Here is a 27,627-nt window from a genome sequence, read left to right on the forward strand (position 1 = left end):
AAAAGTGGGTCATGACACCTTTAGATCTTTTTTTAATTTTGAGAGTAATTTTTTTTCCTGCAGTCTTTCTTTTGCAGAGTTGGAAAAAATTTGCCCTAGTTAAAAAAAAAAAAAAGTAAATGACAGTCCAGACAAAAGCTGGAACTTTTCCAGCTAGAAAGTGTGAAACAAGTAAAAAAATAGTAGGAGGGGAACTTGGTAAAATTTATGCTAAAACACTTCCTACTGTATTAACACTTAAAAAAACCCTAAAAACGTTTCAAAGGTTGACAATGACCCAGAAATTAGAAAATTACCAATTTATTTAAACACCATCTTTTGTCATTCAAATGATATGTTTGTATGATTTATGATAGTTTATTTTATCCTGAACTGACATCTGCTATGGAAAACTTCAGCCTATGTAGTTCAAATTGCCAAATCTAGCAAACAAACAAAATGATGCTTCACAGCACAAATTATATGGTCACCTTAATAATGGCTCATTAAGGCTCAATCTATTATGTCTGTGTAAGAATACATCAATTTATGCTATGATTGTGTATTACAGCTGCTGCTAATTCTGAGGTGCATTTATATTCAAGGAAATTGGCTTGTTTTTCTTTTAAATATTTAAATCAACCTTCAAGAAACTAGGCAAATCATCATTGATAAAACTTGCAGATAACTACAGGAGAAGTTGTCTGCTACAAAAACCAGTCTGGATTAATTGATAAAATGGGACTTCTAGGAAAAGAAGGTGGATAATGGATCTAGGATTGCTGGGGCTAAGAGGTGCATTGATTAAAACCAAAAAATGACTTCAAAGATAATATTTTCAGATATTAGTTTAATTTTAGGTAGCGCTGTAGCCTACACAGGCTGCTAGAAATGCTGTCATTCACCATCCCTCAAAGAGCTCAGGTTGCACTGACCAGTCTGCTTCACTGGATCCTCTTGCTTGTGCTGTTTGAAGATGGGTGTGATGTCTGTCTGCTCTTTTCCAGCCACTAAGACTGTTCACACATCAGAGATTGTAGCTCCCTCAGCCATGTCAGCTATATCCTCTGCAGTTCCATGGACTCATTTTCTTATTTAAGCACATCCTCACTGATTTCCTCCTGTCATGTGTTGCACTTCATTCCCCCAGGCTCTGACATGAGGTACAGGAGCTTTACTGTCAGAACAGACCCTGACAGTAGAGATCCAGTCAAAGAAAGCATGTTCCTCATCTGTTCCTGTGCTTGTTGTCTCTGGGTCCCCCACCCATTGAGCAGCAAGCCTTTACATACTGTACTTTCCATAGCCTTCCACAGATATGCATGGAGAGCCCTTCTTTCAGTGCCTTCATGTCCTCACTGCTCCTAGATGCACAGAACATCACTTGTGCAAGATCCAGTTTCCTGCCTGCTTCCTGCAGACAGCTGAGAGCTGCCCATTAGCAACTCCTCTGTGCACCCTCTCCAAAAAACAGATCCCTGAGTTTTGGTCTAGAGGTCAGTAGTCTTGGTGAGAAATCCTATCATGGTGTTGAGGTTGAGGAGACCATCCTCAGGACTGTCAGGCAGACTGTTTTATGTAAAGAGTTGCAATTTGTCTGTGTCATGGTTTTTCCTTCCCTGCCTTTTTTTCTTTCTGGCCTGTTGTTCTACAACTCCTTTTTGACCTATCTCCATCCTGAGTAATCTATAATAACCAAGGACAGTCAGGCCTACAGGGAAAGGCTTATATCTTTTATAAGACCAAATAATACAGCTGGAAGAAAAACAAGAAAGATTTTTGTCTCAGAGGGCTTTCATTAGATTTCTGAGCTCAAGCTCGTTCTCTCCCCTGACTATATTTCTTGGTCTAATAAAAGATATTACTTCTCTTTACAAGCCTAGCAGGTTCATAGAATTACACCAGCAGAGCTGCAATGACACTTCTGTATGAGCAAGGAGACTGAAGCCTATACAATTCAAAATAATACATGTTATATATGTTAGGTTATCTATGCAATGTAATCATTCTGAGCATAGTGATAATTAGCACAGACATAGGGCTGATTAGAGAATGTTTTTCAAAAGAGATGTGAGCCTAATATAGATTTCTGAGATGGGAATAGCAAGTGCCAGTGTCCTCAAGGTAGGGATAGACCTGTTGGAGTGGCTTATACTTTGATTTCAACAGTGAAATAGCATATAAGAAATAACAGAAAGAAACATAGAGAGAATTCTCTTAGCTATCAAAGTGAGGTAATTATGAATCCCACTAGCGGGGGGAGAAAAAAATTAGTGACTATTTTTCAGTTTAGTATATTTTTTAATAGTATTCTGTTTTCAAATCTATCTTGAAATCACCAAACCACAAGACAGACAGGTTTGGACATCAGGGATTTGGACTTAGAGCAGCTTGTTTGTGCAAGGACTTAGTTCTGCTTGTTCAAGGAATTTAAATTTGCTAAACAGTGATGGTTCCTGGGAGCAGGACTGCCATGTGCTGTGTAGTGCTTGCACTAAGTTACTGCAATGCTTTCTTAGAAAGTATGTGGTCTGTATTTTTATGGGTTGTAAAGCTAATTGAACTGATAAATGCAGATGTTCATGCCAGAAGCCTGACAGTCCAATCATGAGAAGGAGGTGTCCTGTAAGGACAATGTGCCCAGGCAAACAAACCAGCACAGCTTTCTGATTATTGAATTCTTTGGAGAAACTGCCTGTAATATCCGTAAAGGAGCTATTACATGATATTATTCCATGAATAAATTTGTATATGAAAAATAGATGAATTATTCACTTAGCTTTAGTGCGTCTTGCATAGAGGCAATTTATGTTTCCTATAGCAGTACAAATTCTCATTTTAATTAGTGTTTCAATGCAATGAAAAGTGAGCTGAGCATAGCACCCAGGTGCTGTACTAAAAATGGAGACACACTCAGGATCTATTCTAAGAAGAAATATAGTTGCATTTGCAGGTGTAGGGATAGGATTGGATTCTCATATAGCCTAGTGAGGCTTATTTTCACTAAAATCCTCTGGCTTACAGCAAGCCAGACTCCAGCCTCGACTGCCTTATATTCATGTTCATGTTTGCAGGACCTGATTCTGTATCAGGAGTGCAATGAAGTGCAGGTTAAATGAGTAATGTATAGCTGTGCCAACACAGTTAATGAAAGCAGCTAGAGAAAAGTGTTTAAAACAGAGCAAATGCTGACAGACTAATAGCATTCATCTCTGCTTTAGATAATGGATAGGAGCCACACCAGGTAATAGGTTCTTTTGCCTTTTTTTTCCCCTTCTTTTGTCTCTTTAGCCTGAAGTAGGGGACTTACAGCATATTACTCAGAATTGCATAAATGGAGGTTAGTTTTGCAGGGAAATTTTAAAAGACCATATTAAAAAAAAAGTTTAAAAAATTATTATGAGGAATTTCAGTTAACATCTGAAGCTACAGTAATAATATCTTCTTTCTAAGTTTATAAAAGCCATTAACATTCTCCATCAAGACCATAATGGAGATGAGCTCTTGGACAAGAATTGTCTCACCAAGGGTCAGCTCTCGAGCAAGCACTCTTAGTCCTGCAGACATTTACACCTTCTCCAGCAGCTGTTAACCTTAGGCCTGCTCCTTGAAAGATGATCAGTGTCCCCAGGCAAAAGCTTTGCATGTGCATTGGGTGACAATGAAGCTGTACACACAGGTGTGGGAAGAAAAAGACTCGAGGATTCTGGTTTTGGGCTCTGTCTAGCATTTGGAAAGATGATATTTTTAAGCCACCCTTGTCAGTTGAAAGAAATTTCTTATATGGGAAGAGGCTGGTAAGGTAATTTGAGCTGAACTATTGATTTCGTAATGTGCTCTTAAGACAGATATTTCTTTCTTCTTAAAAGCAGTAGACCTTTTCAAATTAAAAGATGAGTTTAAAATAGGTATCATCCCTTAAAATTAAATCCCAAAAAGATTATAGTGATGAGCACAGTATTACTGCTTATCTGATTAAATGATCACTGCCATATATGCCAATATGTTCTTAGAAGGATCTTTACAGTATCAAACTAAGAAAGGAAAATTCTCAGTGGTTTAAAGTTCTTGTTTTCTTTACTCAATTTTAGCAGTGTGTATGAATCTATTGTAGGAATAAAGTGTTTTAGCAAGTATAATTCTCATCATTTACAAGACAGATTTATCACGTGTTTCTGTAGTTTTAATTGCTAGGATGTATTTCTAATTTATTTTTGTGGCAAATTCCAGTGTCATTAGAGCAGTGATTTTCATTTGTAAGAAAAATTTATTTCAGTGATTCAGCTATTCTAGACAGGGCTTATTAGATGTGTCATTTAATCTTTTAAACTAATGAGTTACTATTTTCCACAAGGATCTTCTATTTAAGTCTTCAGATACTCTACAGCATATCATTTGCCATTTAATATTTAAGAAAGCATTTGAAATTCACTCACACTAATGCCTCCGTTTCTTTAATGCAGAAGTACCCACTCCTGCATGTGCCTCCACTCAAGTAGTTATTTACAGATCCTGATAGGATTTAGATATTCTCCAGTGGAGGAGCACTGGCTAGTAGTAAACCTAATGGACTCCAAATTTGCTCTCAAACATGCATGTTGTTTAGTGTGCACAAGTGTGGAGCATAGATATTTTAATCAGGCTCTGTACAGCTATGGTAGCTCCACAGCACTGCTCCCAGGAGGAGCCAAAATCAGAATTACACTTTTCCTGCTGGCAAGGTGGTGATGCCTCCTTAAGTGTCATTGGAGGCAGCATCAGAAGGCCATAGGAGTTCAAGTCTGGTTTAGGGACAGCCTTTCTGCTACCTAATGATGAAGAAAAGCCCTCTGGCATCTAGAAAGGAATAAAGTTGAATGTATTGACTGTGCTGAAGGTGAGTTTATAGTGTTGGTTGTTAGGGAATTGTATTTCACCATTATCAGTGTAACATTTGGTTATCAGCATAGCAGTTCATGGCCTTTGGACCAAAGATGATTTCAGTAACAGTCTGTTGATCCTAAAGAGGCCTTTGCTTTGCAATTAAGGCTAGACCATCTGCAGGCAAAAATTTTCGGAAGTATTATCTGGACCCCATAGAGGGAGGGACCCCAGGTATGAATCAGACCACATCACTCAAAGATTTCCCAGTGCTTAATGTTACTTGTACCTGTGCTGATCTTCAGGACTCGAGGTGAGCACAGCTGCTCTCATTGCAGTTCACTTTAGTGGTAGGAAGTTACTTCTTGTAGTCCAGGTTGTTGGCCACAGCCATCTCCTCAAATTCACTCTTGACCTTTCTGTTCTCCCCTGCCCCAAGTGTCAGGGTCAAAAGAGAGCCTTCAGAAGAAGGTGATGTTTCTTCTCAGCTGAGGCCTGGTACTGGTAACTAAATCTGCTTGGTCACTGCTGTTGTAAATTTTTTTATTTCTTTACTATTCTTTCTGATTCCTTAGAAAGCTCTGTACTGAAGCAGTGGAAAAAAACACCCAAAAATCTTATTTTCTTCACTACCAAACTCTCAAAAATGTATGGTCCAGTGAATCACTTGTAGCATCTGGTCCATAATGCACTAAAAAGCTGGTGACTCTGTAGCCTTATACTCTGTGAGCATGGGTTCTACTGGAATAATATTTTCTAACAAAGCAGTGGGAAAATGCAGCTTTGATTTACTAGTCAGTATCAAGCTGGTAAGTCTGTGGCATATCCAGCTTAGCAGACCTCTTTTTTTATGCCAACACTAAGAATAAATCCTGAATTTTAGAAACAGAGTATTGATCTATGTGTAAGCAAAGACTGTTTCCATTTCTGTGCTCCTCATTTAAGCATCCCAGGAATCTGAAGAATCAATGGAAAACAGTTTGTCATGTAGTGCCACTCTTGCTGCATTGCCATGTTAGTTCCTCTGTAGTGAGAAACTTGAGGAATTTGAGTAAAAGCCTGTTTTGGTTTGTCACTTTTTACCTAAGCTGTTCATTTTTTAGACACTCTCCAGAGTGCCTTCACATATGCACATTTAAAATGGAAATAAGCTAAATTGACCTTACATGCAAATTTCTCATGGTCCATCAGCTTTTTTCTTTCTTTCTCTCTTTCTACCTTTTTTTTTTTAATTTTTTTTTAATATTTACTTTTTGTTGTTGATGCTTTGTGAGCAGCTGTTTCCCAGCCCTTGTGCTTGGGAAGCACATTGCACTAGCATCTATGAAAAGGAGATGCTCTTGTCACATCTTTCTTTGTACTGCATTTAAGAAAGAGCTGGCAAACTCTGCTGTGCTGAGCAGCAGAAAGTGTAAGATACTTTGATGTTGTGTAAGTTTGAACAGCTTCTGGACAGGTAGAGATATGCTTAAAGATATAGAAATTGTCTGTGCTGAACACTGGTGTGTGTTCTCACAATACCTACATGCTAATTCCTTTGCTTTTCATGTTGGTGATGAGAGGCTGAATGTGTCTGAGGAGACAGGGACCCACAGTCTTTGAGATAAAAATAGTAATCTTATCACAGCTGCCTCTCTTTGACTTTGTATGTGGTATTTGGAGGAAGTGTTTTCATGTCAGTACATCTGTGCCTCGACTGAGGAGAGGAGGTGTTTTTCTGTGTCCTTTTCTTATTTGGCGTTTCATGGTGAAGCTGAGAATTGTGTAGCAATGACAAAGATGCTAAGTATAGTATAAAATTAGGGTTGTTCTATTTCCAAGGTTTTCAGGACATGTATTTCCATGGTATGTGCATCCTAGGAACATTCTCCACCCTTCACCCAAGTCCAATTAACTTGTTTTTCATGCGTGAGGAAAACATCAGTACTGCCCAGTGAGCATTCAGGAGCTGACTAAATACCTAAATGTACTTTTGAGTAAATAGTGCTGAGGTATTGCTTCATTTAAAACCCTTTAGCCTGCCAAATCAAAATGGACATTCCCATATGCTATGCCTGAAAAAAGTACACTGCATAGCATTGTATTTGCATGGAAAGATAACCAGATGTCAAGTTCCTTGATGCATTACTGTGAAAGCAGTGTGTGATAATTCTGCTTACACTTCAAAAAAAAAAAAAAGCTAAAGAGGTGCCACTCAGATTAGTCCAGATGTTCTGTAGCCTCATTGGGCCCCATGTATATTTAAACATGCATTCCTTGTCAGCTGCCTTTACAATGAGCACCGATTTCTTTAGTGCAAGCACAGATCTGTACTACTGCTCTGCTACTGCAGTTCCTGGGCTGGAACTATGCAGGAGCCTCTCTTTTTCTTCCCATCTTGGAGAATGATGAATCTAATACATGATTCTCCATGTGGATTTACTTCCAGAGCTGACTCCCAGACTACTAATTCAGTGATTATATTGAAGGGGAGATTTTTATTGCAGAAAAAACCAAAGCCAAGGTGCTTCTCAGTGTCTGTGCTCACCCAGCTGACTGCAGTGCAGTGTGGAGGTGCCCAAGCAGCCCAGATCTGGCAGCACTGCTGCAGAAGCAGGGCATTCACCATAGCCCACTTTACTCTGGAGGATTCACTTATGTGGGTTTGCTGGACTGGGTTTACTCAGAATGCTGCTCTGTAAACTCACTTGCCTCCAAAAGGAACAGTGGTGGGTTTGCTCTGCACTATTACCATTTGGACTTCTTATGGAATGCTGCCCCCAGCATTCTTGAGCCCTGCGACAGCAAACAAGTTTTATTGATATTCTAGTTTGACAAACCATTTCTGAAAGTTTGGTTCTCAAAAAAAGCACCTTACTGAGCTGAGGGGAAAGCTGGGAGTGTGCTGAAGAATGTTTGAATACTGCCAGGGAACTGATGAGAGCCTGAAATGTGCTCTGTGTGTGTTCTTGCTACCTGTGGAGAGGGAGCTTCATGCAACCAAGTGGAAAACAGTGCTTTTCATTGTTTTTTACTGAATAGGTTTGATCCCAGGTTTTATGATGGTATCAAAAGCTTATATATTGTGATTTAATACAAGCTGGAGAGGTAACCTTGAAGATTTTTCTCTGTTTTCATAAAGATGCAGTGGTGGACAAAACAGACAACATTTTTGTATTTTTTTAATAACAATTCAGTATTTTTATAATAATTTTATAAATTTATAAATATTATATATATATTTTTTTAACACTTTGGTATTTTTATTACAATTCAGGTATAAAAGCTGATTTGAAGGTTTTTGGTTTTCTTCCAGGCCTTACATGACTTAGATAAAAGACCTTCTTTTTGACTCTTAATATGCTTAATGAGGAAGGAGACAAGCATTTGCCATTAAAAATCAAAGTGACTAAATTTAAACTGTACACAAACCGGAACTTCCTTGGTATTATCAATTATCCTGGAATAATTCAGATGTCAGTGAAAAATCTTCCATTGTAAAAAGAAAGTGATTATTCATGGCTTTTACTCTGTCAGTATGAAGAAATTTGTTAGCAAAGAGCTGAAGTCAGTATTGGGTCAAAGAACAGGCTTTTCTGAGTATTTTCCTTTAATTGAAATATGAAGGCAATGGGAAAAGAGATCAACATCTGACTCATTGTTATCCTTGCCTGAGTCTTTTCTTCAGAGTTCTGCAAGGTTGTCAGAGGATGGGAGTAAAAAAAGAAAACAGCAGGAAAGATGAAAGCAAAGGAAACAGGGCTATAGAGTCATTTATTTTGTTAAGTCCCATCTCCCTCATAACATAAAAAGAGAAGAAGGAGTAGGGGAGAAGTTTTCTGACAGGACTGCCTGAGAGAAAAGGAGATCCAAGGGCAAAGAGAAAGGGGAAAGGACCCAAAAATGAGTCAAAGCTGGATGTGGTGAAAAGTGATGTCCCTTGACCAACCCAAACCCTGAAAAAAACAAACAAAAAATAAAAACAAAGCAAAAAAGACAGGAAGAAGCCACAGGAAATGGAAAGGAAGATCAAGAGAAAGAAAAACAGAGAGGACAGAAAATACACTGAAAGTACACAGAGAAATGGATGGCAAGAGGTATTGCAGTGTAAGAAAGAGGAAGATAAGCACAGGTCAGGGCGCTGCTGGGAGTACTGAATTCACAGTAAAAAAGGAACTAAAGAAGGGAAAAAAGGGTATTTTCCAAAGATGAGAGATGACAGAAGGGGAAAATGATATGTTAAGACCACCAAATTTCAAATGAAAGGGAAAGAAAAAATAGAGAAAGTATACCAGAGATAAAGAGATGGTGGGGGAGAAGTCAGGGATCATTAGAATGACACCACTATCTTGGAGAGATGATTCATTTTCTTTGAGATAAGGTGATTTACTATACATTTGAAAAATTATACCATTAGGTTCTAGAAGCTTGGCCTAAGCACTAAGCATCAGCTTTCTGAGGAGAGCATGCAGTGGGCGAATACCTATGCAGTCTGTGTTGTTTCCCCTGTAAATTCAACATTTGTCAGTGGTCTAAAATACCCAATTATAACTTCTGGCAGCAATCTGAGTCCTTGAGAAAACACTGAGTCAGGAGCTAGTAGGCAAATGAACAGCAGGTTGTAACTTTCCATTAGCTTCTGTATTTCAGTTCAGTAAGAAAAGGAAATTTGGGTAGTCCCCAAAGCAAAATATTTTATTTAACTCTGTTCACTGTTATTCTGCCTTGTGCATTGGCTTTGAGGAAAGAAATTTCTATTGAGGTCACTTGCACTTGTGTCTATGATCAGTTAACAAAACAAATAGCCCACCTCAGCTTCTGCAATTACAATCCTTAGCACACTGGAAATAAAACTAAACTTGAGTATTCACATCCTCCTAACAGCTTGAAAATAACAGAGCAAGTCTAGGGGCAGGCCATTCCTCCTAGGCCAGAGACAAATTAAAGCAATAAAACACACTGTACAAAATAATTAACTGAATGCACAGAACTATATAGATTTCACCACACAGAATGTGGGAGAAACAAATGCTTCTATACATTATCCAATTGTTGAGCACAGTATTTTCTATCGATTTTAACAACTTACTATTTGCTGACTATTACCAAAGCTTTGGTGAAGGCAGCAGTTAAACACAGAAATCTTTCCTACTAACCAATCCTGTTAGGAAATTGCTGCAAAAACAAAATGGATCCTTACTTTAATCAAGCCCAGGGGTACAAAAGCCCTCAGTTAACCCCTGGCCACCAGATTTTTTTGCAGATTTGGTTGATGAACTGTTGGTTGCTGGCTAAAGAGCTGAATGGAAAGAACTCTTTAACCAGGTAACAAAGCATCTGACTACTTTTTACATAACTGACAGTATCATATTGACAACCAAAAGATATCTTTTATGGTGTTTCTTCTCTGAGATATAGTCTTTAAGCAATAGGATTTAGTGTCTGATTTCCCAGTTGCTGTTGGACACATTAAGCAACAGCTGATAAGAGGAATGAGGAATACTCTGTGCAAAACAATTTCTGGGTTGTCCTGCTTGAATTTTGCCTAAATTGATGTCCTAGAAAATTTTGCAAATGCTGAATCCACACACCAGCAAAATAAACTCTACCTTTTTCTTCATGATTTTTTGTTGTGTGTTCCATTTCATGTCTTCCCAGCACTCCTGGGAGCTCTAATCTTCCAGCTGAGTGTCATTTTGTGACAGCTTCATGGGGTCTTTTCCATTTCTGTGAATTTAGTGTGCTTTGGAATGGAAAAGGGGATTATTAATGCACATTTCTTCCACTGAGGTCGGATCTTGTAAGAATTCAGTTCCTAGAGCAGGTTGGACTGGGGTGAAAACTGAGGAGGGAGTTTCTGAAGCACATGTGGGTACTCCGGGCAGGGAGGGTGCTCTTTCTGTGGCTCACCAGCTCTCTATGAACTCCTCCATCTTGGGCATTTCCACTGGAAATATTTTTTCAGGCTGTCCATACTGAAGCCAAGGTATTGTTGGGATTTTTTTCTTTTAAATGACAGAGAAATAAATGAAAGAGGAGTCAGAGATCCCAATTATAGATTCGGGTTGCAGATGTGGTATAGTTTTATGTTTCAGATTTTCATTGCACCTCCTCTATAGCTGTTTTCTGCTCTTGGCCCCTGTGTTGTGGTAATGCAGCCTGAGTTCCAAGGTGGTTGCATTGGATAAACCAGTTCCTGTACATTTTCTATGTTAATTGAAGCAACAGAGCACTCTTAACTTTGATGTAGTGACAAGCACTTAAGTAATTCATCCATATCAGTGTTCTGGTTTTATTCATTTTCTCTGATGGTCCTTAAATGTGACCATACTGGGCCAATGTATTTTTCTTGATTTACTGACACAATCTGCACTTTACTCTGCCAGGAAAGAAGTGAAAGCTCTCAGATACTCAGCAGAGTTCACTGGTTGCATAGGAAGTAGGGGAGGAAAACTGGCTGTAAGCTCTGTCCTAAAGGCATTATAGACTTTAGTGTTCCAAGTTCCTTATAAATAATGAAATTGTAAGTACACATGAAATAGGATTGGCCTACTGTAATATTGATATACAAATTAAAGACCTTCCATAATGCATTGTTCATATAGTCAAAAATATCTAATGAAGAAGGGAAGTAAATTTTTGTCTTTGCCAGCAAAACAGGAGAACAAAGCCCATTTCAACAATGATGATAGTGAGGATAACAAGCTGGGGTGTGGGATGAACAGAAAGAGATTTCAAATTGGGTATCAAAGGAAGTAGAAGACTGACAACTTTTCCATCCTCATCATATTATATCAAACCTCGCAGAGTGAAAGCTGTCATTAGAATAAATAAAAGAAACTGAAACAGAAGTTCAAAACACTATAAATGATAAATTTTGTGTGGTATGAAGATGACGAGCACTGTGCTCAGTAAGAGTTCCCATCACCCATCTGCCCAAATCCACCCAAATTAATGTGAGACTCTGCTACTGTGAGACTCTGATCTATTCTCTCATTTCAACCATCAGAGAGAGAACAAAAGTAAAAGGAAGTAACTGCAGAAAGCAGCAAATGTTTTGCAGAAGCATTTAAATGAGACAAAGCTCAAGAGGGAGCTTCATACCACCCCCATCTCGATGTTTCAGCAGTAGTTACATTTGCTTCTTGCTGCAATGACAAGCTCAAATTGTCATCAATAAATGTTGATTTGTTTTCTCCTAATAACAGTAAGCAGCTCCCACTCAAAATCAATTTCAACTTTGTTGGCAAGACACTGCACATTTGTCTTCACCATGACTGAGCTGCATAAAGGAACAATTGAATTGAAAATTAAATGAACAATAATTGAAAATAAAAAGTGCCTTTTTAAAGGAAAATTAGTGCTATGCTGAATTTCCAGAAATGTTATGTTGGTGGGGGGGGTTTGCCTTAAAAAAGGTAGGGTTGGGCTAAAAACTTAATTGTATAAATATGTGTACATTAATGTGCATAATTAAAAATGGACTTTAACTTCAAAAGGATAAAAAGGCTCTTCAGCAACTTCCTAGGGTTTTAGTTCTGGCAAGAGCAACAGAGTTTCTGCAGTAATTATACATCCAAAACATTTGGATATGCTAATTGGATCTGAGTTCTAATTAGTTTCTTTGTGTGACTAAGAATGACAATCACTGAATTAATTTAATGCATCTTTGTTCTGAGCTTGGTACTGTTTTCACTATTTTTTATACCAAAATGTAGCCCGTGAGATGCTTTGCTTTGTGGGATGTCCGTGGTTTGTCACGTACAAAGTGCAGTGCACGTACATTTGCTGCATTTCACTGTTCCATTATAGGCCATACACTCCAGCATTTGGGTTGTTCCACTCAAAGTGTTGCAGGGCTTTTTCAGGGGAGTGGTGAGGACCTGGAATGTGTCAGTAGTCCATCCATGACTAGAGAGCAGCTGGATACACTGTGGAGGAGCAGAACAAGCAGAGAGGGCTGCTGTGATCTCTTGATGGTCTTTGTGATCAGATGGGAAAACAAAATGGGGAAACCAATTCAGGGGATAATTCATGCTTTTATTTGGAAGCAGCCATAGGAAAGATGAGCAATTTCAAGAGATTCATTGGACACCTCCTGGTTTTGTTTCTCCTTCTATCCTGTTGCTGCTTTCAGTTTCTCTGTGGTTTGGATCTCGTAGATTCTTGATTCAGTCATTACTTGTGATTACAAATATGTTCAGCATTATTCTCGCTCATTACCGGTCTGAAGGATAACCTTGACTTCAGAAGGGCAAGAATTAGCTGTGAGTACTCCTGAAAGCAGCAGAGAGAAGTGATGACATTGTTTTAAGGCCACCTTTCTCTGGGAAGCCTAGAATCATGGGATCACTTAGATTGGAAAAGACCTGTGAGACCATTAAGACAAACCAATAATTGCAGAAAGTTTTTAATTTTTACTCTTTGAGACATTCATTTCTTAAGAAGGCATCTTCAAAGAATTGTTATAAATATATTGAAATTTTAAAATTTAGGAGTTGCTTTAGTCTAATAGATGTAATGAAGAGAACAAATATTTCAGATTACCCACTTCTAAAGTTGTTAAATATGTTTACTTAAATCCTGTTCTTTATCTTCTGTTTCACTTTGAAAGATCTATGAAACACATATACAAAGCCTTTTCACATGAAGTGCTGAAAATAATGATGTCTGTAAATTCCTGTTCAAGCACAGTCAGCAAAGCTCCCTTCTTTACAAACCCTTTCAGATGGTTTGAGGCAACCTGCCATTTCTATGACTCTGTGTGAAATTGCAGTAATATTTTCCATGTTTTACAGTTTATGTTTCTCTCAGATTATGGTGCTGAATTCTCCAAGAGAATAGTTTTAGTAGAGGCCACTGGACCCAACAATACCCTACTGATGTTAGTCTCGGTTTATCAGAGGAAGCAAGACCTTTTGTTCCTTTAAATAGGAGTCAGAGGATGAGCATCCCTGGAAAGGTTTCATTGACAGTCCATGGAGAAGTGATTCAGAGCAAGAACTGGTAGCTGCAGGTGCCTGTCTGTCCCGTTGGCTGTGTAATGATTTCACATAGGCAATTGGTTTACCTGCCCTAATTGAGACTCTGCTCCAAAGTCCTTTCAAGTCAGGCATTGTCCTCCTGTTGGGTTTTGGATTTAGCACTGGTAATTGTGCAGGACAGCTGAGGGTGGTAATGAATTTCAAAAATTCAGCTGGTTGTCCTGGTGTGTCGTGCTAAGGGATGTATGGTTGATTGATTTGTTTCTCTATGCTTAAAAAAAAAATCTGCTTAAAAAAAAAGCATCTGCCATCATACAAAAACCAAGGCAAGCTACATTTTCAGAGAAGCTGAATTACAAGTTAGTATCTACTACACCCAGATTGAAAGACAGATAATCCTAAACACATTCCTGAGCAAATGCTTCACCCACAGAAGCTCAAGAACTGCAATAGCACCAATGCAAAGAGAGGCATAGATGAACTTTTTTCTGCATAGTCTATTGCAGTACCCTCTCAATTCTATGATGTGCCGATCCAATGGTCTTTTCCTCAATCATCTTTAAATGTGATTTTTAAACTGGCTTAAAATCACTGCTGTTTCATTACCAATTAGTAGTATAAGCTTTAATTAAAGCTGGTGTAATTCCTTTTGTCATAGTTCCACTAGCAATGATGGGCTAGAACAAAGAGCGTGCTAAAATGATGGTAGCTATTATTTCTCCAATTAGTGTATTAATGAAAGTAAGGTAGAAATATTGCTACAGGTACAGTACTTTTTATATATCTTTCACTAATACTGATATCCTCTCTGACTTCTTTTAAAGCAACTCATATAACCCCAAATCCTGGATGCTGTCATCCATTGCACACTGGTATTTAAAATCAAAACCTGATATCCTTAATTGCTTCACTTTCAATTTCAAATGAATCTGTGCACAAGCCATTCTCTGTTTCCATCCCATTGAGTCCAGAAGGTATTCTGTCTATTTCATGCTTTCCTGCTTAAAGACACCTAGCAGGAATGACTAGCAAAGTTTTATGGGCAAATGAGGAAATGATTTTTGTTTTCTCTTTTAGCTTGGCTGCTGGAATCCTGTAACTGGTCTGAATGGGTCACTAACAGACAGAAAGCTGGAGAACAACATGAGAGGAGTGGTTCTGCGTGTGGTGACTGTGCTGGTAAGCAGATGCTCATCCTTCTGCACTAGCAGGAATGCATTTTCTTCCTTTTGCCACATCTTTTTACTAAATGCGCGGTTTTACCAAGAAAGTAGTTTGTGTTAGAGGCTCTGATTTAAGCTGGTCAAAAAAACCCCAGAAAGATGGATATTTTCCACAAAATAAAATTGTTTATCAGTACAGCACTTTTCAGAGTGAATCAAACACATTAGAACCTGTTTCTTCCACAGGCACATTCTAAATTAGGTAACACAAGCATGTGAGCTGATAAAGGGCAAGCTTCAACTGTTAGCTAAAGCTACCTAGCTGAAGCTCTAAATAATTCAATTCCAATCACCTTGGCAAATTGTGTGCAGTCTAACACAAATTGTCACACTCAGAAAATGTTCAAGGTCAGCTTTGGTCAAGTAATGTTAGTTTGGTAAAACAGTAAAACATCCACTGTCCCATGCTTGCTTTTTGTCAGCCAGGTTCTTCCCCTGTGTTAAGAAAAATTCTTGTTTCAAGCTGAACAGACAATGTCTACCAGGATAGGAATTCATGTTATGAGGCCAGTGTATTCCCTGCCATAAACCTAGCTTGAGGAGAAGTTTTTAAGAGTGAGGGAAAAGAAGGAAGAAAATAATATGAGATGTATAACCCTCTTTGGACCAATGCCCAAATACAAAGTTGATCCAGGGCTGCAGAGCTGTCAAGGTTAGATTGAGCTATTTCTCTCTTGCTGCTCTCTACTTGTGTTTGAGTTCTGTGTCTAAAGGCCCAGCACTTTTTTATTAACAGCAAGATGAGGAGTTTTCAGGGTTTGCATTGCTGACAGTGCATGATAAAGGGTCAGGGGTGGCAAGTGAAATCACCAGAGCATGTTAGTGCCATAGACAGAGTAGTTTAATACCCCTCCAATTATTTTATGGGTATTTAGACACCTTTACCTGTCAGGGTGAACATTCTGTTCCAGCTCTTAGTGCATTAAAAAACTTCCTGTGGTAGTATCTACAAGACAAAACAAACCAGACAACCACAAGCAAAAAAACCCCACAAACGTAAAAAAGAACCCAAAGCCGAACTAAACAGCAGCAAAAGGCAGGCAAGGAATGAATGCACGGAGGAAAAAAAAAAAAGAAAAAGAAAAAAGAAAGGAGTAATAGAGAGGGAGAAGATTATACTTTAATTGCATGTTCATCACAATAGTATCATGGTGGCAGTGGTTGGTCTCTGTTTTGCCTGATACTCCTATTAGTTGGTTCAGTATAATTATCTGTTGACAAAAATGATCTGTGGATTTTGCCTAGAAAAATCAATTTGAATTAGAATATTAGCATTGTTTTTAGTAGTAGTTCTTCCCTCTCTCCCCACTGTTCCTGCTTTATCCCCAGTTATCTTTGTTACCTTGACAGAGAGCTTCTTCTTTCACATTATTATAGCATGGATATATATCAAATTGCAAAGATACACAAAAATAATTGCCTATGCTGGTAGGATTCTACAGTAATTATAAAAGCAAAGACAGAAATTTAAAGTTCAACACAGCACAGGGCATTTCAGTCTCCTCACTAGTTTTATATCTTCTGGGAAGGACAATACTGGAGATTTGTATTTAACCTGTATGATGAAAATGTTTGATTCTTACCTTGGATGTGAGAGCAGGAGGGATTTCACCAATTAACTTTATTTTAGTGATGATCTTTATTTTCTCTTCCATCTGTCTCCCAGTTCTTCAATTTAGTCAGTACATTTCAGTTAAAAGTAAAGAATCTATACCAACTGTGAATTATTAGTTATTGTTATTAATTCTGCCATTTTCTAACAAAATTATCTTGATCCAGGGAAACAAGTGTTAAAATTAAATAGTAATACCTTTGAATATTAATAGGTTTCTTTTTCATTGAGAGTCGAGAAGTTTACATTAATTTGTAAATTAAAAGTTAAAAGTTGTTAAAAGTTCAAATCTCTCATGCCTTTTTAGATAGCACCTCTTCTCCTCTTCAAATTTCATTTTGTTATGCCTTCAGGTTGAAAAGGACATTTATTTTAAATTGCAGTAGAATTTGAGAGAATAGCAAATTGCAACACCTGGGTTTATATTGTGTTATACTAATGAAATTAAACCTTCTGGAGTCTGGGAATTATAAATTACTGTGATTTATTTCCTCCATGTTTCAAAAAGCAAATGCTGAACAATTCCCATCGTCCACATGCATCTACTAATTCCTTTCCCTAAGTCAGTGTAATAATTATGAGCTATGTACCTGCAGACCTTAACCCAAATCTCTTTGTGAGTATGGCAGAATACAGCGTAGCCCCAAACTGGAAATCATCTGGTTTCACTTGGCAGAGAATCCTGGCTCTTCTGCAGTACATGTGAATGCACTCCTTTGCTTAAATAGCAATAAGAAATATTTCTTTCTGGTTTATTCTGAGGAGAACTATGGTCATGTTTGTCTACACATAATTCAATGCTTTAATCTGAGTTGGACTAGTACCACACTTTCTACACTTTTAGAAAAGGCTTATTTTGTCTAACTTAAAAATCAGATATCTCTGTCTTGGACTGCTTCCATACATGAAGCTGAAGTCTGAACTTTGTGTTTGACAAGTTGCTCTTAAGTTCAAGTCACTTGCTGGTGAATTTCTGAAATGTATTCTGAGTTTCTGAAATGTAGCTCAATCAAAGGTCAGCATAGCTGTTCCAAACAATTTCAGAGTGTCTTGAATGAACAATTGCCCAAGAAAAAATTTAGCTAACTATCCATTTTGGCTGTCTCAATTTCTTCTCTTTTCCAGTTTTTCAGTTTTATTTAAAAAGACCTAAAATACAGCAGATATTCTCATAATATCATTGTATTAGCCACAGCAATTACTGAATTATTCATATGAATATTAAGAAATTGGAAATGGAATGAGATTTGGTCCATTTGACGATGAATAGGCCAGCAGGTATTTGTAGAATTGTATTTTCTTAAAAAGCCCCTGTTGTTCAAAAAAGGAAAAAAGTTGGAATTTCTCTGTTTTAAAGCATTAAAACCTTGACTGAAAAGTACAGAGCCATTCCTGAAAATGCATGAGGTATAATATCCTAATGGCGCAAAAGATACTTGTGACTCTACATGAAAATTCAAAACAGCTCCCAAACAGGAATGTATTTTCATATCTGGAGGGTCCTGAGAAGGCAGGCAGGATAAAGGAAAGACAGATAACAGCACGCCATGCTGAATTATGCTCTGCCATACATCCCTGTACACAGTATCTCAAGAGTTATTACCCAGGTTACCTGCACAGAGCTGCAGGTTGGTCACCCTGGGCTGCAGGTGGGCACTGTGGGATGTGATGTAGTGAAAGGCAAAAGGGTAGATAAGCATAGAAAGAAAAAAAAATTAAGAAACCCCATTTGAACCATGGAAAATGTTATCGTATGTGGACTAGTTTAATTCTCAGTGGTTGGTATTTAATTCATGAGCATTTGTTGCCCAGATTAGAAAAGAAAGAAATTTGAAAGCAGACAATGTCTTTAGGGACATTGAGCTGGCAGGAGGTCTGCATCTTCAGTCCCTTTTTCTATTGAATTTACCACTCAGAGATGAAACATAAGATATGAAGCTAAGGCTTGATTTTAAAAGCTGAAACTGTCTTTGGGATTTGAATTCCAATACTGGCTTAAAGGAAGTTAAAAAAAAAGTTTTTTCCAAAGCTGGAGTAACTTTCAGAGTGACTGTGGAAAGGACAGGCATAAGGAAGATGAAATAAGACAGTGTTTAAGCATATGCAGAGGAAAAAACAGAAATGATAAAGCATTATAAATGTCAGGGCAGAAGCATCAGTGTATGACTGTACAATAAAGATCAACATCAGGAAAGATTATGTGCAGGATACCTCACTAAATATTGAATAAATATTTTATAAAAGTGTTCAATAGTCTCATAGATAATGCTTCTTGTAATTTCTCCCAATATTTTTGGTGATCACTTTTCTCATGCAATCCTGATTCCATTCCCCCATTTTCATATCTGAATGCTGTGGACTTCTGTAAAATCTCTTCATTCCATCAGGCAGCTCTATCTCTGCCCTAGTATCCACAATCTTTTAAGAAAAATTATTACAACTGAGGCATGCATTATACTGTGTATATCTATCTATCTATCTGTCTGTCTGTCTGTCTGTCTGTCTATCTATCTATCGGTATATTGGACTGCAGTAGTACCCAAAATACCAACAATTCAAATCATTATTACAAAAAACAGAAACTAATATTCCTTGACAGAGGCAGAACCTGTCTTCATATTCCTCTTGCAACCACCACACCTGTACAAGGGCCAAGTTTAAATTGCTACTGACTGGGCACAGGCCTTTTTTAATAGCTGTTTTATGTCCCTTTGAGCTACCTAGCTTGTATTAAAACAGGTCATAAACCTTATACTTACTCACTACTGGGATCATTCATTTGACAAGCTTTAATCTCACAGCCTGCTGGGAAACCCAGCACCTTTTTTTTTTTCAATTATTGTTATTCTCAACCCATTTTTCTAAGGTAGCAGGTACTATATACTAGATAAGGTGGTTATCAAGCAATTCAAATGTTTTGGGACCTGGCTGGGGCTGCAGCTTGACAGCAAGGTAGGTGCAGTGCCGAGCCTGGTAGGACCAGGCTAACTCCTCTCTGTGTCAAGGGCTGTCTCTCAGGGCTTTTATCCTCTTGCTGACCCTTACCCATCTGCTCTGTGGGCACATTTGCATTCCAGAGCAATTCACACAGTTCACAGAAATTTGACTTTGAAACAGAAAGAGGCTCTTACTCTGGCTGCAATTATCCTTCCCCACTACACACGGTAGAAAAGGAGGTGAGCTGTGTGGCACAGCTCCTTATGAACAGGAGCCCGTGCAAGGCTGCTGGAGGGAGGGCAGTGTAGCTGCCAGCAGGTTAATGCACCCACGCCACACTTGTGCTAATTCAGGTGTCTGAACTACCTGCATTAAAGCCACCATTGTACTCTTTAGACACACACTGAAGCACCCCAATCAATTCCAATCTCAATCCATATTCCTTTCATACGGTTCAGGAGCTGGTACCTGCATTAATTATTGTGGATTAAAATCAATACACAAAGCTTGGCAGCATTCTAATAGACCATTGCCATAGATTGCTTTGAAAGGAGTTTTAGTCCCATTGCTGAGAAATGGGAGGAAGAGGGGCTAACTTTCTTTGTTCATTTCTTGTAAGTAGGACTAAACTAAAAATCATAATAAATCTGGAAGTTACCATTTCACTCAGGAGGGAAAAATACTCTTTGAAGTACTGTAACTAAAAGACAAATTTAATGTCTGATTGATGACTATAAACAGATCAAAAAAGAGACAGACTACACATAGATAAGAATAGGCCAAATGTAAAATCCACTTAATATTGTACTCAGTTTCTGGGATGTGAATTAATTTTTTGCTGTAGGAAAGGTGACACTTCTGTTAGTACAACTGACTTTCTAATCAATCTGTTTGAAAAGCACAGGATCAGAGAATGGTGGGCTTTGGTGCCAATAGAGTTACACAGCCCATTTACTTGGCACAATATTTACTTATCCAAGATCTTGTAGATTTCAATCCCTCATCTATGTTTTAGTTTTATTAAGGGGTGGGGGCTGTGTTATGTTTTGCAGCAATGTTATTACTGTTGATAGTGGGAGAATTTCTGCAATGAAGGAATTAAATGTTTCAATTAAATGCTGGTCATTGACTCTAACATGAATAATGTACATTGTTGTTCGATTAAAATAACAAGCTGCTGTGCTGTTCCTAGCCAAATAAATTCCCCAAAACAGCAATCAATAAAGCAGTTGAGGAAATCAAGTATTTGGGACTGCATATTTCACCAAAATCTTTTGGGAAAGGAAATGCAAAATACCTAACGTATAAAAGGGGGCCATTCATTATTTTTTCAGTCAAGGAAAAAGCAATTTTGCCTAGCAGCAAGACAATAGCATCTTGTGCTTGAAAATATTTGGTTCTAGGTTATCAGACTTAGTGTTTCTTGTTGGTTATAATGGCCATGCTTGGTCATCCAGCAGCCATTGGAAGGAAGTTGAGAAATCTAGTAATAAGTGTGAATTTCAGTTTGGGGAGCAGTTTCTGAACATTTGCAGGGGAATGGGAGTTTTTAAAGTGTCACAGTGAATATTTGCTTCATGAGATTGCCAAGACTCAGCCTGGGCTATTGGAATCATTTAATGTGCCTGTCCACTGTTTCTAGAGTCAGTGTCAAGCACACACGGACAGTCTTGCCCACAGCTGAGCTTCATTTCTCGCTTTCTTTTTTTCTTTTCTTTCTTTTTCTCTCACTACTTTCAGTGGAGAAAGAGGGAAATTTTATTGAATGTAGAGTCCTATTGAATGGAGTGTCGCTATGAGAGTATTATATTCCAGTGTGTTCAGAAATTTTTGATGAGTAGACACGGAGGTCATTTCCGTATGCTTTATGAATTCTAACCACCCATATAATTACCTGATTTCAAAACTCTCTTCACAGAATGGTTTAGATTGGAAAAGACCTTTCAAATCATCAAGTCCAACCATTAACCCAGCTCTGCCAAGGCCACCACTAAACCATGTCCCAAAGTGCCACGTGTCTCTAACATCTGCTAATGTCTCCAGGGATGGTGACTGCACCATTCCCCTGGGCAGCCTGCTCCAAAGCTTCACAACCCTTTCAGTGAAGGGATTTTTTTTCTATATCCAAAGTAATTCACCCCTGGCACAACTTGAGGCCATTTCCTCTCATCCTATGGTTTGTTTCTTGGGAGAAGAGGCCAATTACCACCTTGCCATAACCTCCTGTCACGAGCTTGTAGAGAGCAATTATGTCCCCCTGAGTCTCCTTTTCTCCAGGCTAAACCCCTCCAGCTCCCACAGACCTCCAATTTGTGTTGTAAATCCCTGTAGTGATTAGCTTCTCTAACCGCAAAAGCCTTTTTTTTGCCCAGTATTTTCTGTATAGTACCCTGGCTAGGAAGTTTCTGTACATGCTAAGGGGTAAAGAGGATTTAGCTGACCAGGAAAATAATCCAAAGCTTTCTGGTTTGCTTTTGCTTTTTCATTTCATCCTAGCTTTTTTTGCATTTTTATATTTAGAACAAGCAAAATAAGTGCAGCAGACCAGTGTATCATAGTTCGATATAATTTCTATCCTGAAATAGACAGAAGCCACAAAAAAGCCACAGAATCCACACTTTTAATTGGAGAGAAAATCTATCTTATTTACCAGTGGTGTCCTAATGAGGTGGTGGGAATGGGTAAAATTATGAAAAGCTGAGCTAGGACCGCTACTTCCTTGTAAACAGCCCACTGAACACAACTTTTTCTTCTTCACATGTATTGAATTAGAGTGCCGTATTTAAGATCTGAATAAAACTTTTCTGTTCTTTCAATAACATTTTCTGTAATTTGTCCCAAAAGAAAGCTTCTTTACAAAAATACTGGATCTTTAAAACTCGGTTTTCATTGAGGAACTAAAAGATTATTATCAAAGCTTGGAATTTAAAGTCACTATTAAAGTCACTGGCTAAAAATCATCCCACATAGAGACTCTGGGTTGAGGGAATGGAACTTTTGAAAAGCAATCATTCTCTTGCTCTCCCTCCCTGCCTCCTCTAAGGCTGGAATTTATTGCTTGACTTTATCATCCACATCTGTAGCACAGCTACAAACATCTGTTTCTCTTTGATTGTCTAATTAATTAACACAACCAAGTTAAACTCAGCGTAATTGTTCTTTTCTGCTATTTAGCTTGAGTATTGCTCCTTCTGTTTCCAAGCATGAAGGTCTTCTGTGCCCAACAGCTTTTCCCTCCTATTTTTAACTTTATTAGGGGGTATAGTAAAGAATGTAAAAAGATTGCTTCAAACCAGATATTTTATCCAAATTATTGACATGTCTGAGAATTTCATCAGAGTAAACAACAACTGTATTTTGTACTTTTAAGTCTTAGATTCTCGAAGCATGTAGCAAATTGTCCTGGTTCTGGCCAGGATCCAATTAATTTTTGCAGCACCCAGGAGGGAACATGCCTAGGACCCACAGGTTATGTTATGCCATCTCACATCAGTTTCCAGGGATGCCAGGAATGTTAAATTATATCAATCTTAATATGTAGCATGTTGTTAACCTCAATCAGTCTTAGTTTGTAGCTTCATCTTTAAAATGTGTGATAATAGGGAAATGAATGGGGCAAACATTTTCTTGAGCTTCTTCCCCAAAGTTATTTGTACTATTATGTCGTCTTTCCAATGCTTTCCCTCTTTTATACCATGTTGCCTTAATCTTGGGCTCACCTTTACTGTTCCTAAGCTGTGCCAGTGTAGCATTTTGCAGTTTCTCTTGCTTGGGGGACATAATCACCTCTGAAGCCAGACTTTGTCTTCCTATAGCCATAAAAAGCAATATGCACAGCTTCACCCAGTATAACCTTCGCCTGTTTGCTGCTGACTTTCACTTTGCTGCAGGTGGTTTTGGCTGTGTGGTGCGTAGCTGTCCACCACAGTTAACCCACAGTCCTGTGTAAAATGCACCAAGTTTTAAACCCATCCTCCTTTGGGTCAGGGCAGCACAGCTTTGATCCCAAGAAGAAACCAGGCAGTGATAACTGTGGGGCTATTTTTGAGAAAAAGGCTTTATCACAGACTTAGTAGTGCTGCATTCAGTTGACATCCAAGAAAAGGGGCATGTTGAAGGTGAAGTGGAATTAAAACCCCTCTCTTAAAGGACTTCCATTGAGGTTGGATGAAAAACCATCCCCTAAATATATTGGATGTCCACGTGGCTCAGTGAGGCAGATCATCAACCTTGCAAAAACAAGAAGTTAAGGGTGTGCAACCCATTAATTTTCTTTCATTTTTCTCCTCTGTCATGAATGTTGTGACTTGTTTGCTTCTCCAGACCTCCCTGGCTTTACAGGCTGTGAAGTCTGCTCTTGCCCCATAGAGGCTCATAAATCCCCCAGAGAGGTGTCTCCAAGAGGAAGAAGAGGAGAAGCAGGAGCAGTGGCCTTCCTGGGATCACTTCACTGTATTCTGGAACAATTTAGGTCTGAAGGGAGCCTTGGGTGGCAGCTCTGTGGAGCAGGGTAAATGTTAGAGCAGGTTGTTGGAATGCTGTCCACGGGAGTTTTGAGCATCTCTAAGGCTGACAATTGTACGGATTCTCTGATTAAGACCTTCTTAAATAGTCTGAATTAATACTTGCTGCTTTGGAGAGAAAGTGTATCAGGATTTTCCTGTATTTACTGGGGTCAAATGGAACCTTCATCATCCGGGTGAGTTTTCCCACCTCCAAAATCATCAGTTAGCTCACCAGATTTTCACACCTACTTTCTGCAAGTTCATCATTGTCCTTGTTGTTTTGCTGTGTTTATTTTCTTTCTGCAAGTTCAACTTTCTCAAGGATGGAGACAATCATTTTAACATCCATGCTGTAGGGATGTATGCAGCTTTCCACAGCTCCCATAACACCCTCCCAGTGCAAAAAAGAAAATAACAAGTGACATAGTTCAAGCTGCAGCATTTATAAAGGGAAAAATATCAAGACAAATATTTTTGTCCTCTTTCAATGCATTCTTAGAAATGTAAACAATTGCCCATAAAAACATCATGGCAGTAGATTGGTTTTGTTTTGTTTGGAATGTGATTAAAGGGTTTGCTTGTCCAGACTTCAACAAAAATTGCAAAATGTTAGTTGCTTTGCATAAAGCTGATTGACAATTTATATTTCATTACATATATATATATATGATACTGGACATTAGGTTTTTTTGTAAATCTCTCAACAACAAACAGCATTACATTGCTTAATAAAGGACTATTAAGCCCTAATAAGGATATTAGCTGTGACAAACTGCATTTTAAACAGCGTATTGAATCACTACAATGAGCAACTGGATAGAAAATTAATTTATGAGCAACTATTTTCTAGATAATTTAGTGAAAAAAATTCATCCTTTCTAATATGAAAATTATCAACTTCTAAAACATCCTTTGTACACATAAATATTTATAATTTTGTGCATAGTGTGTTTAGATTGATGAACTACCATTTTTATTTGTTGGAAAAACATTTCTTCCCTGTAATTTTGAGTCCATATTATGGAATCTATCATTCAGGTGATCAGCAAACCTGAATTCACATTTGTGCTCTCATTTCAGAGAGGCTTTCATCAACTTAGTCTCAATTTCTTCAGTGTTCTTGGTACATGGGCACTTGAAAACTACTTTAAAAATTCATTTTACTTTCTCTCCTCCCTTTTTTATTCAATTTCACTGGTCTTGGATACTATGGAAGAAAGAAATTCTGTCTGACAAATAGAAATAATAACTTGACACAACTTGAGACAGTTCACCCTTGACTTTTTTTTTTTTGATCAGGGGTGGGATTGTGTGGTTCATTTTTTTTTTTTCTATTTGGTTTGGGGTTGGGTTTTTTCCTGGATTTCCTTGAGTCAGAAAAGAACATCCTGCCAGTGCAGTCTGGTTGCGTCCTGTCTTCTTTGGCAGCATCCTCAGCATGTGGCTGTCCTTGAGAGTATTTGCTCAAGCATTTACAAAAGATGCTTTCTTATTTCAAAAACATCCTGCCTGCAATTCAGTGAAACCTGTTCATATAGAAGGACATTCCAGCAAGCTAAAATATTAGTGAGGTATTGGATTAGTGAAAAAAAATGGTAAAAATACTCTGGCTTCAAAGTAATTCAGAGATATAAGCAGTAGAATAATAAAGAAATATTTTAAATGCCAACAACAATGCCACTGTATGTAGAATGAAAGTTTGGGCCACAAACACTGCAACAAATCAATTCTGTTTTCTTCTCTCTACCTGTCGGTTTTGCAGACCGGAACAAAGTGGTCAGGGAGTGGTTTCATGGGTTTGTCCTGGCCAAGCTATGACAAGTCAGAGCCCACTTTTTTGCACCTTAGAATACATGTTTCTGTTAACCTTATACAAAATTACAGCACTATGTAATGAATTAAAAGAAAAACATGTAAAATATTTTAAAAACTACCTATGTGGTAGAGCACCTTAATGCTTTTGGGGATGAGTTAATATTTTGCTGTACTTTGATCAGACAGATGTTTTCAGAGAAAATAAAGAACAAGCCTAAGTGAAATCCATCTATGGCAAATATATATTTTTTGTCTTTAGAAATATGATCTGGGTTTTTTTATCCTTTTGGGTAAAAAGTGCAGGGGAATGTCTAGAAATTAATTGTGCAACAGGAATAATAACAGAGCAGGGGCAGTTTAATAACAAAATAGAGAAAGCTATTAGAAGTCTTTGGAAAAGTAAGAAAAGCATGTTGTTGGAAATCTGACCTTTCAGTATCACCTTTTGGTATCTATTTCTATCCTTTATGACAGTTATCTTTTAGATAATCATTCTCATAGACAGCCTTAATTCCTACAATTGATTGTCCCTAAACTAATCAAATGGAGTTTCTTTGGATTGAACCATTGAAGTTTAACTGGCTTTAACTGTTGCTATTGTCCTTCTACTATAACTTAACAGGTTATAGTAGAAGGACAATAGCAACACATATTTCAGTTTTGCCATGTTTTTCTTTCCTTACAACATGAATTTGTGGCTGCATTAGGCACAGTGTTTGACCAGCTAGTGGAAAATGGCAGTGCTGTAGAATCCTCCATATTTATGGACAGACATGGAGTGTATGTCTGGACTGCTGACCATAGGTGTTGTCAGCAGGCAGTACTAAAAAGCATGCAGTTGAAATGTTACAGCAGAAAATCTACTTCTGCAATATATAATAGAAAATAAAATTTCTCTATTGAAGGAAATCCAAAACAAAATAGCATATTGTAGAATGTAGGGGGCACTGCTAACAATGTATTTTAGGAAAGTTTTGTATAAATAATATTTTAATAGTTCCTTCTTTAGTTTAAAAAAAAAAAAGGCAGCCAAACACGACATGTAATTGCTTTATTAACAGATTCCTCCTTTGTTTTTTGTTTTTTGGTTTTTTTTTTTTTTGTTTAGGAAGAGCCCTTTGTCATGGTGTCGGAAAATGTCCTGGGAAAACCAAAGAAGTATCAGGGCTTCTCAATAGATGTGTTGGAAGCCTTGGCCACTTACCTCGGCTTTAAATACGAAATTTATGTAGCACCGGATCACAAGTATGGGAGTCCTCAGGATGATGGGTCATGGAATGGCCTGATAGGAGAACTGGTGTTCAAGGTAAGGTCACTAATTATTTACTCAGTCATAATATGTGATAAAGTTAAGAAATATGTGTTATATTCTGTTTGCATCAGCTAATAACCTTTTTTACAGGTAGTTGATAGCACTTTTTTTCTTGCACTTTGCCAGCACTTGGATGGCGTGCATTGGATAGCACTTAAAAAGCTGGAAATTATACTTGTTAGTAACTGTTTAAGAAGCAGGGCAATCTCTTTTTTTTCAACCAAACTAAAATCTAAATGTAGTCAAATAATGGGAGGCACAGCATCCTAATTAGTTTGGCAAGTCCTGACACAAATGAGTTGAAGAGGCTGTTCAAAAGAGGAAAAATTGGTGTTGCAGTAATTAGTGATACATTACATAAATAATGTATAGCACTTAGAAAAATGTTGGTGTGATGAATACATGAAGAATATAAGCAACA

At 37.9% G+C, this 27,627-nt stretch overlaps 1 protein-coding gene across 2 annotated transcripts in view; it reads left to right on the forward strand.

Annotated features, from left to right (window-relative positions):
- Window positions 1–27,627, forward strand: part of GRID2 (glutamate ionotropic receptor delta type subunit 2) — a 677,499-nt gene that overhangs the window by 522,702 nt on the left and 127,170 nt on the right. For both annotated transcript variants that reach the window (XM_059471361.1, XM_059471362.1), the window contains 2 exons: window positions 14,880–14,981; window positions 27,003–27,200. In XM_059471361.1, coding sequence (XP_059327344.1) covers window positions 14,880–14,981; window positions 27,003–27,200 — 300 coding nt within the window. The remainder of the gene's footprint in view (window positions 1–14,879; window positions 14,982–27,002; window positions 27,201–27,627) is intronic.

Source organism: Ammospiza nelsoni, chromosome 4 (genome assembly GCF_027579445.1).
Source record: "Ammospiza nelsoni isolate bAmmNel1 chromosome 4, bAmmNel1.pri, whole genome shotgun sequence".
NCBI classification, from domain to species: domain Eukaryota; kingdom Metazoa; phylum Chordata; class Aves; order Passeriformes; family Passerellidae; genus Ammospiza; species Ammospiza nelsoni.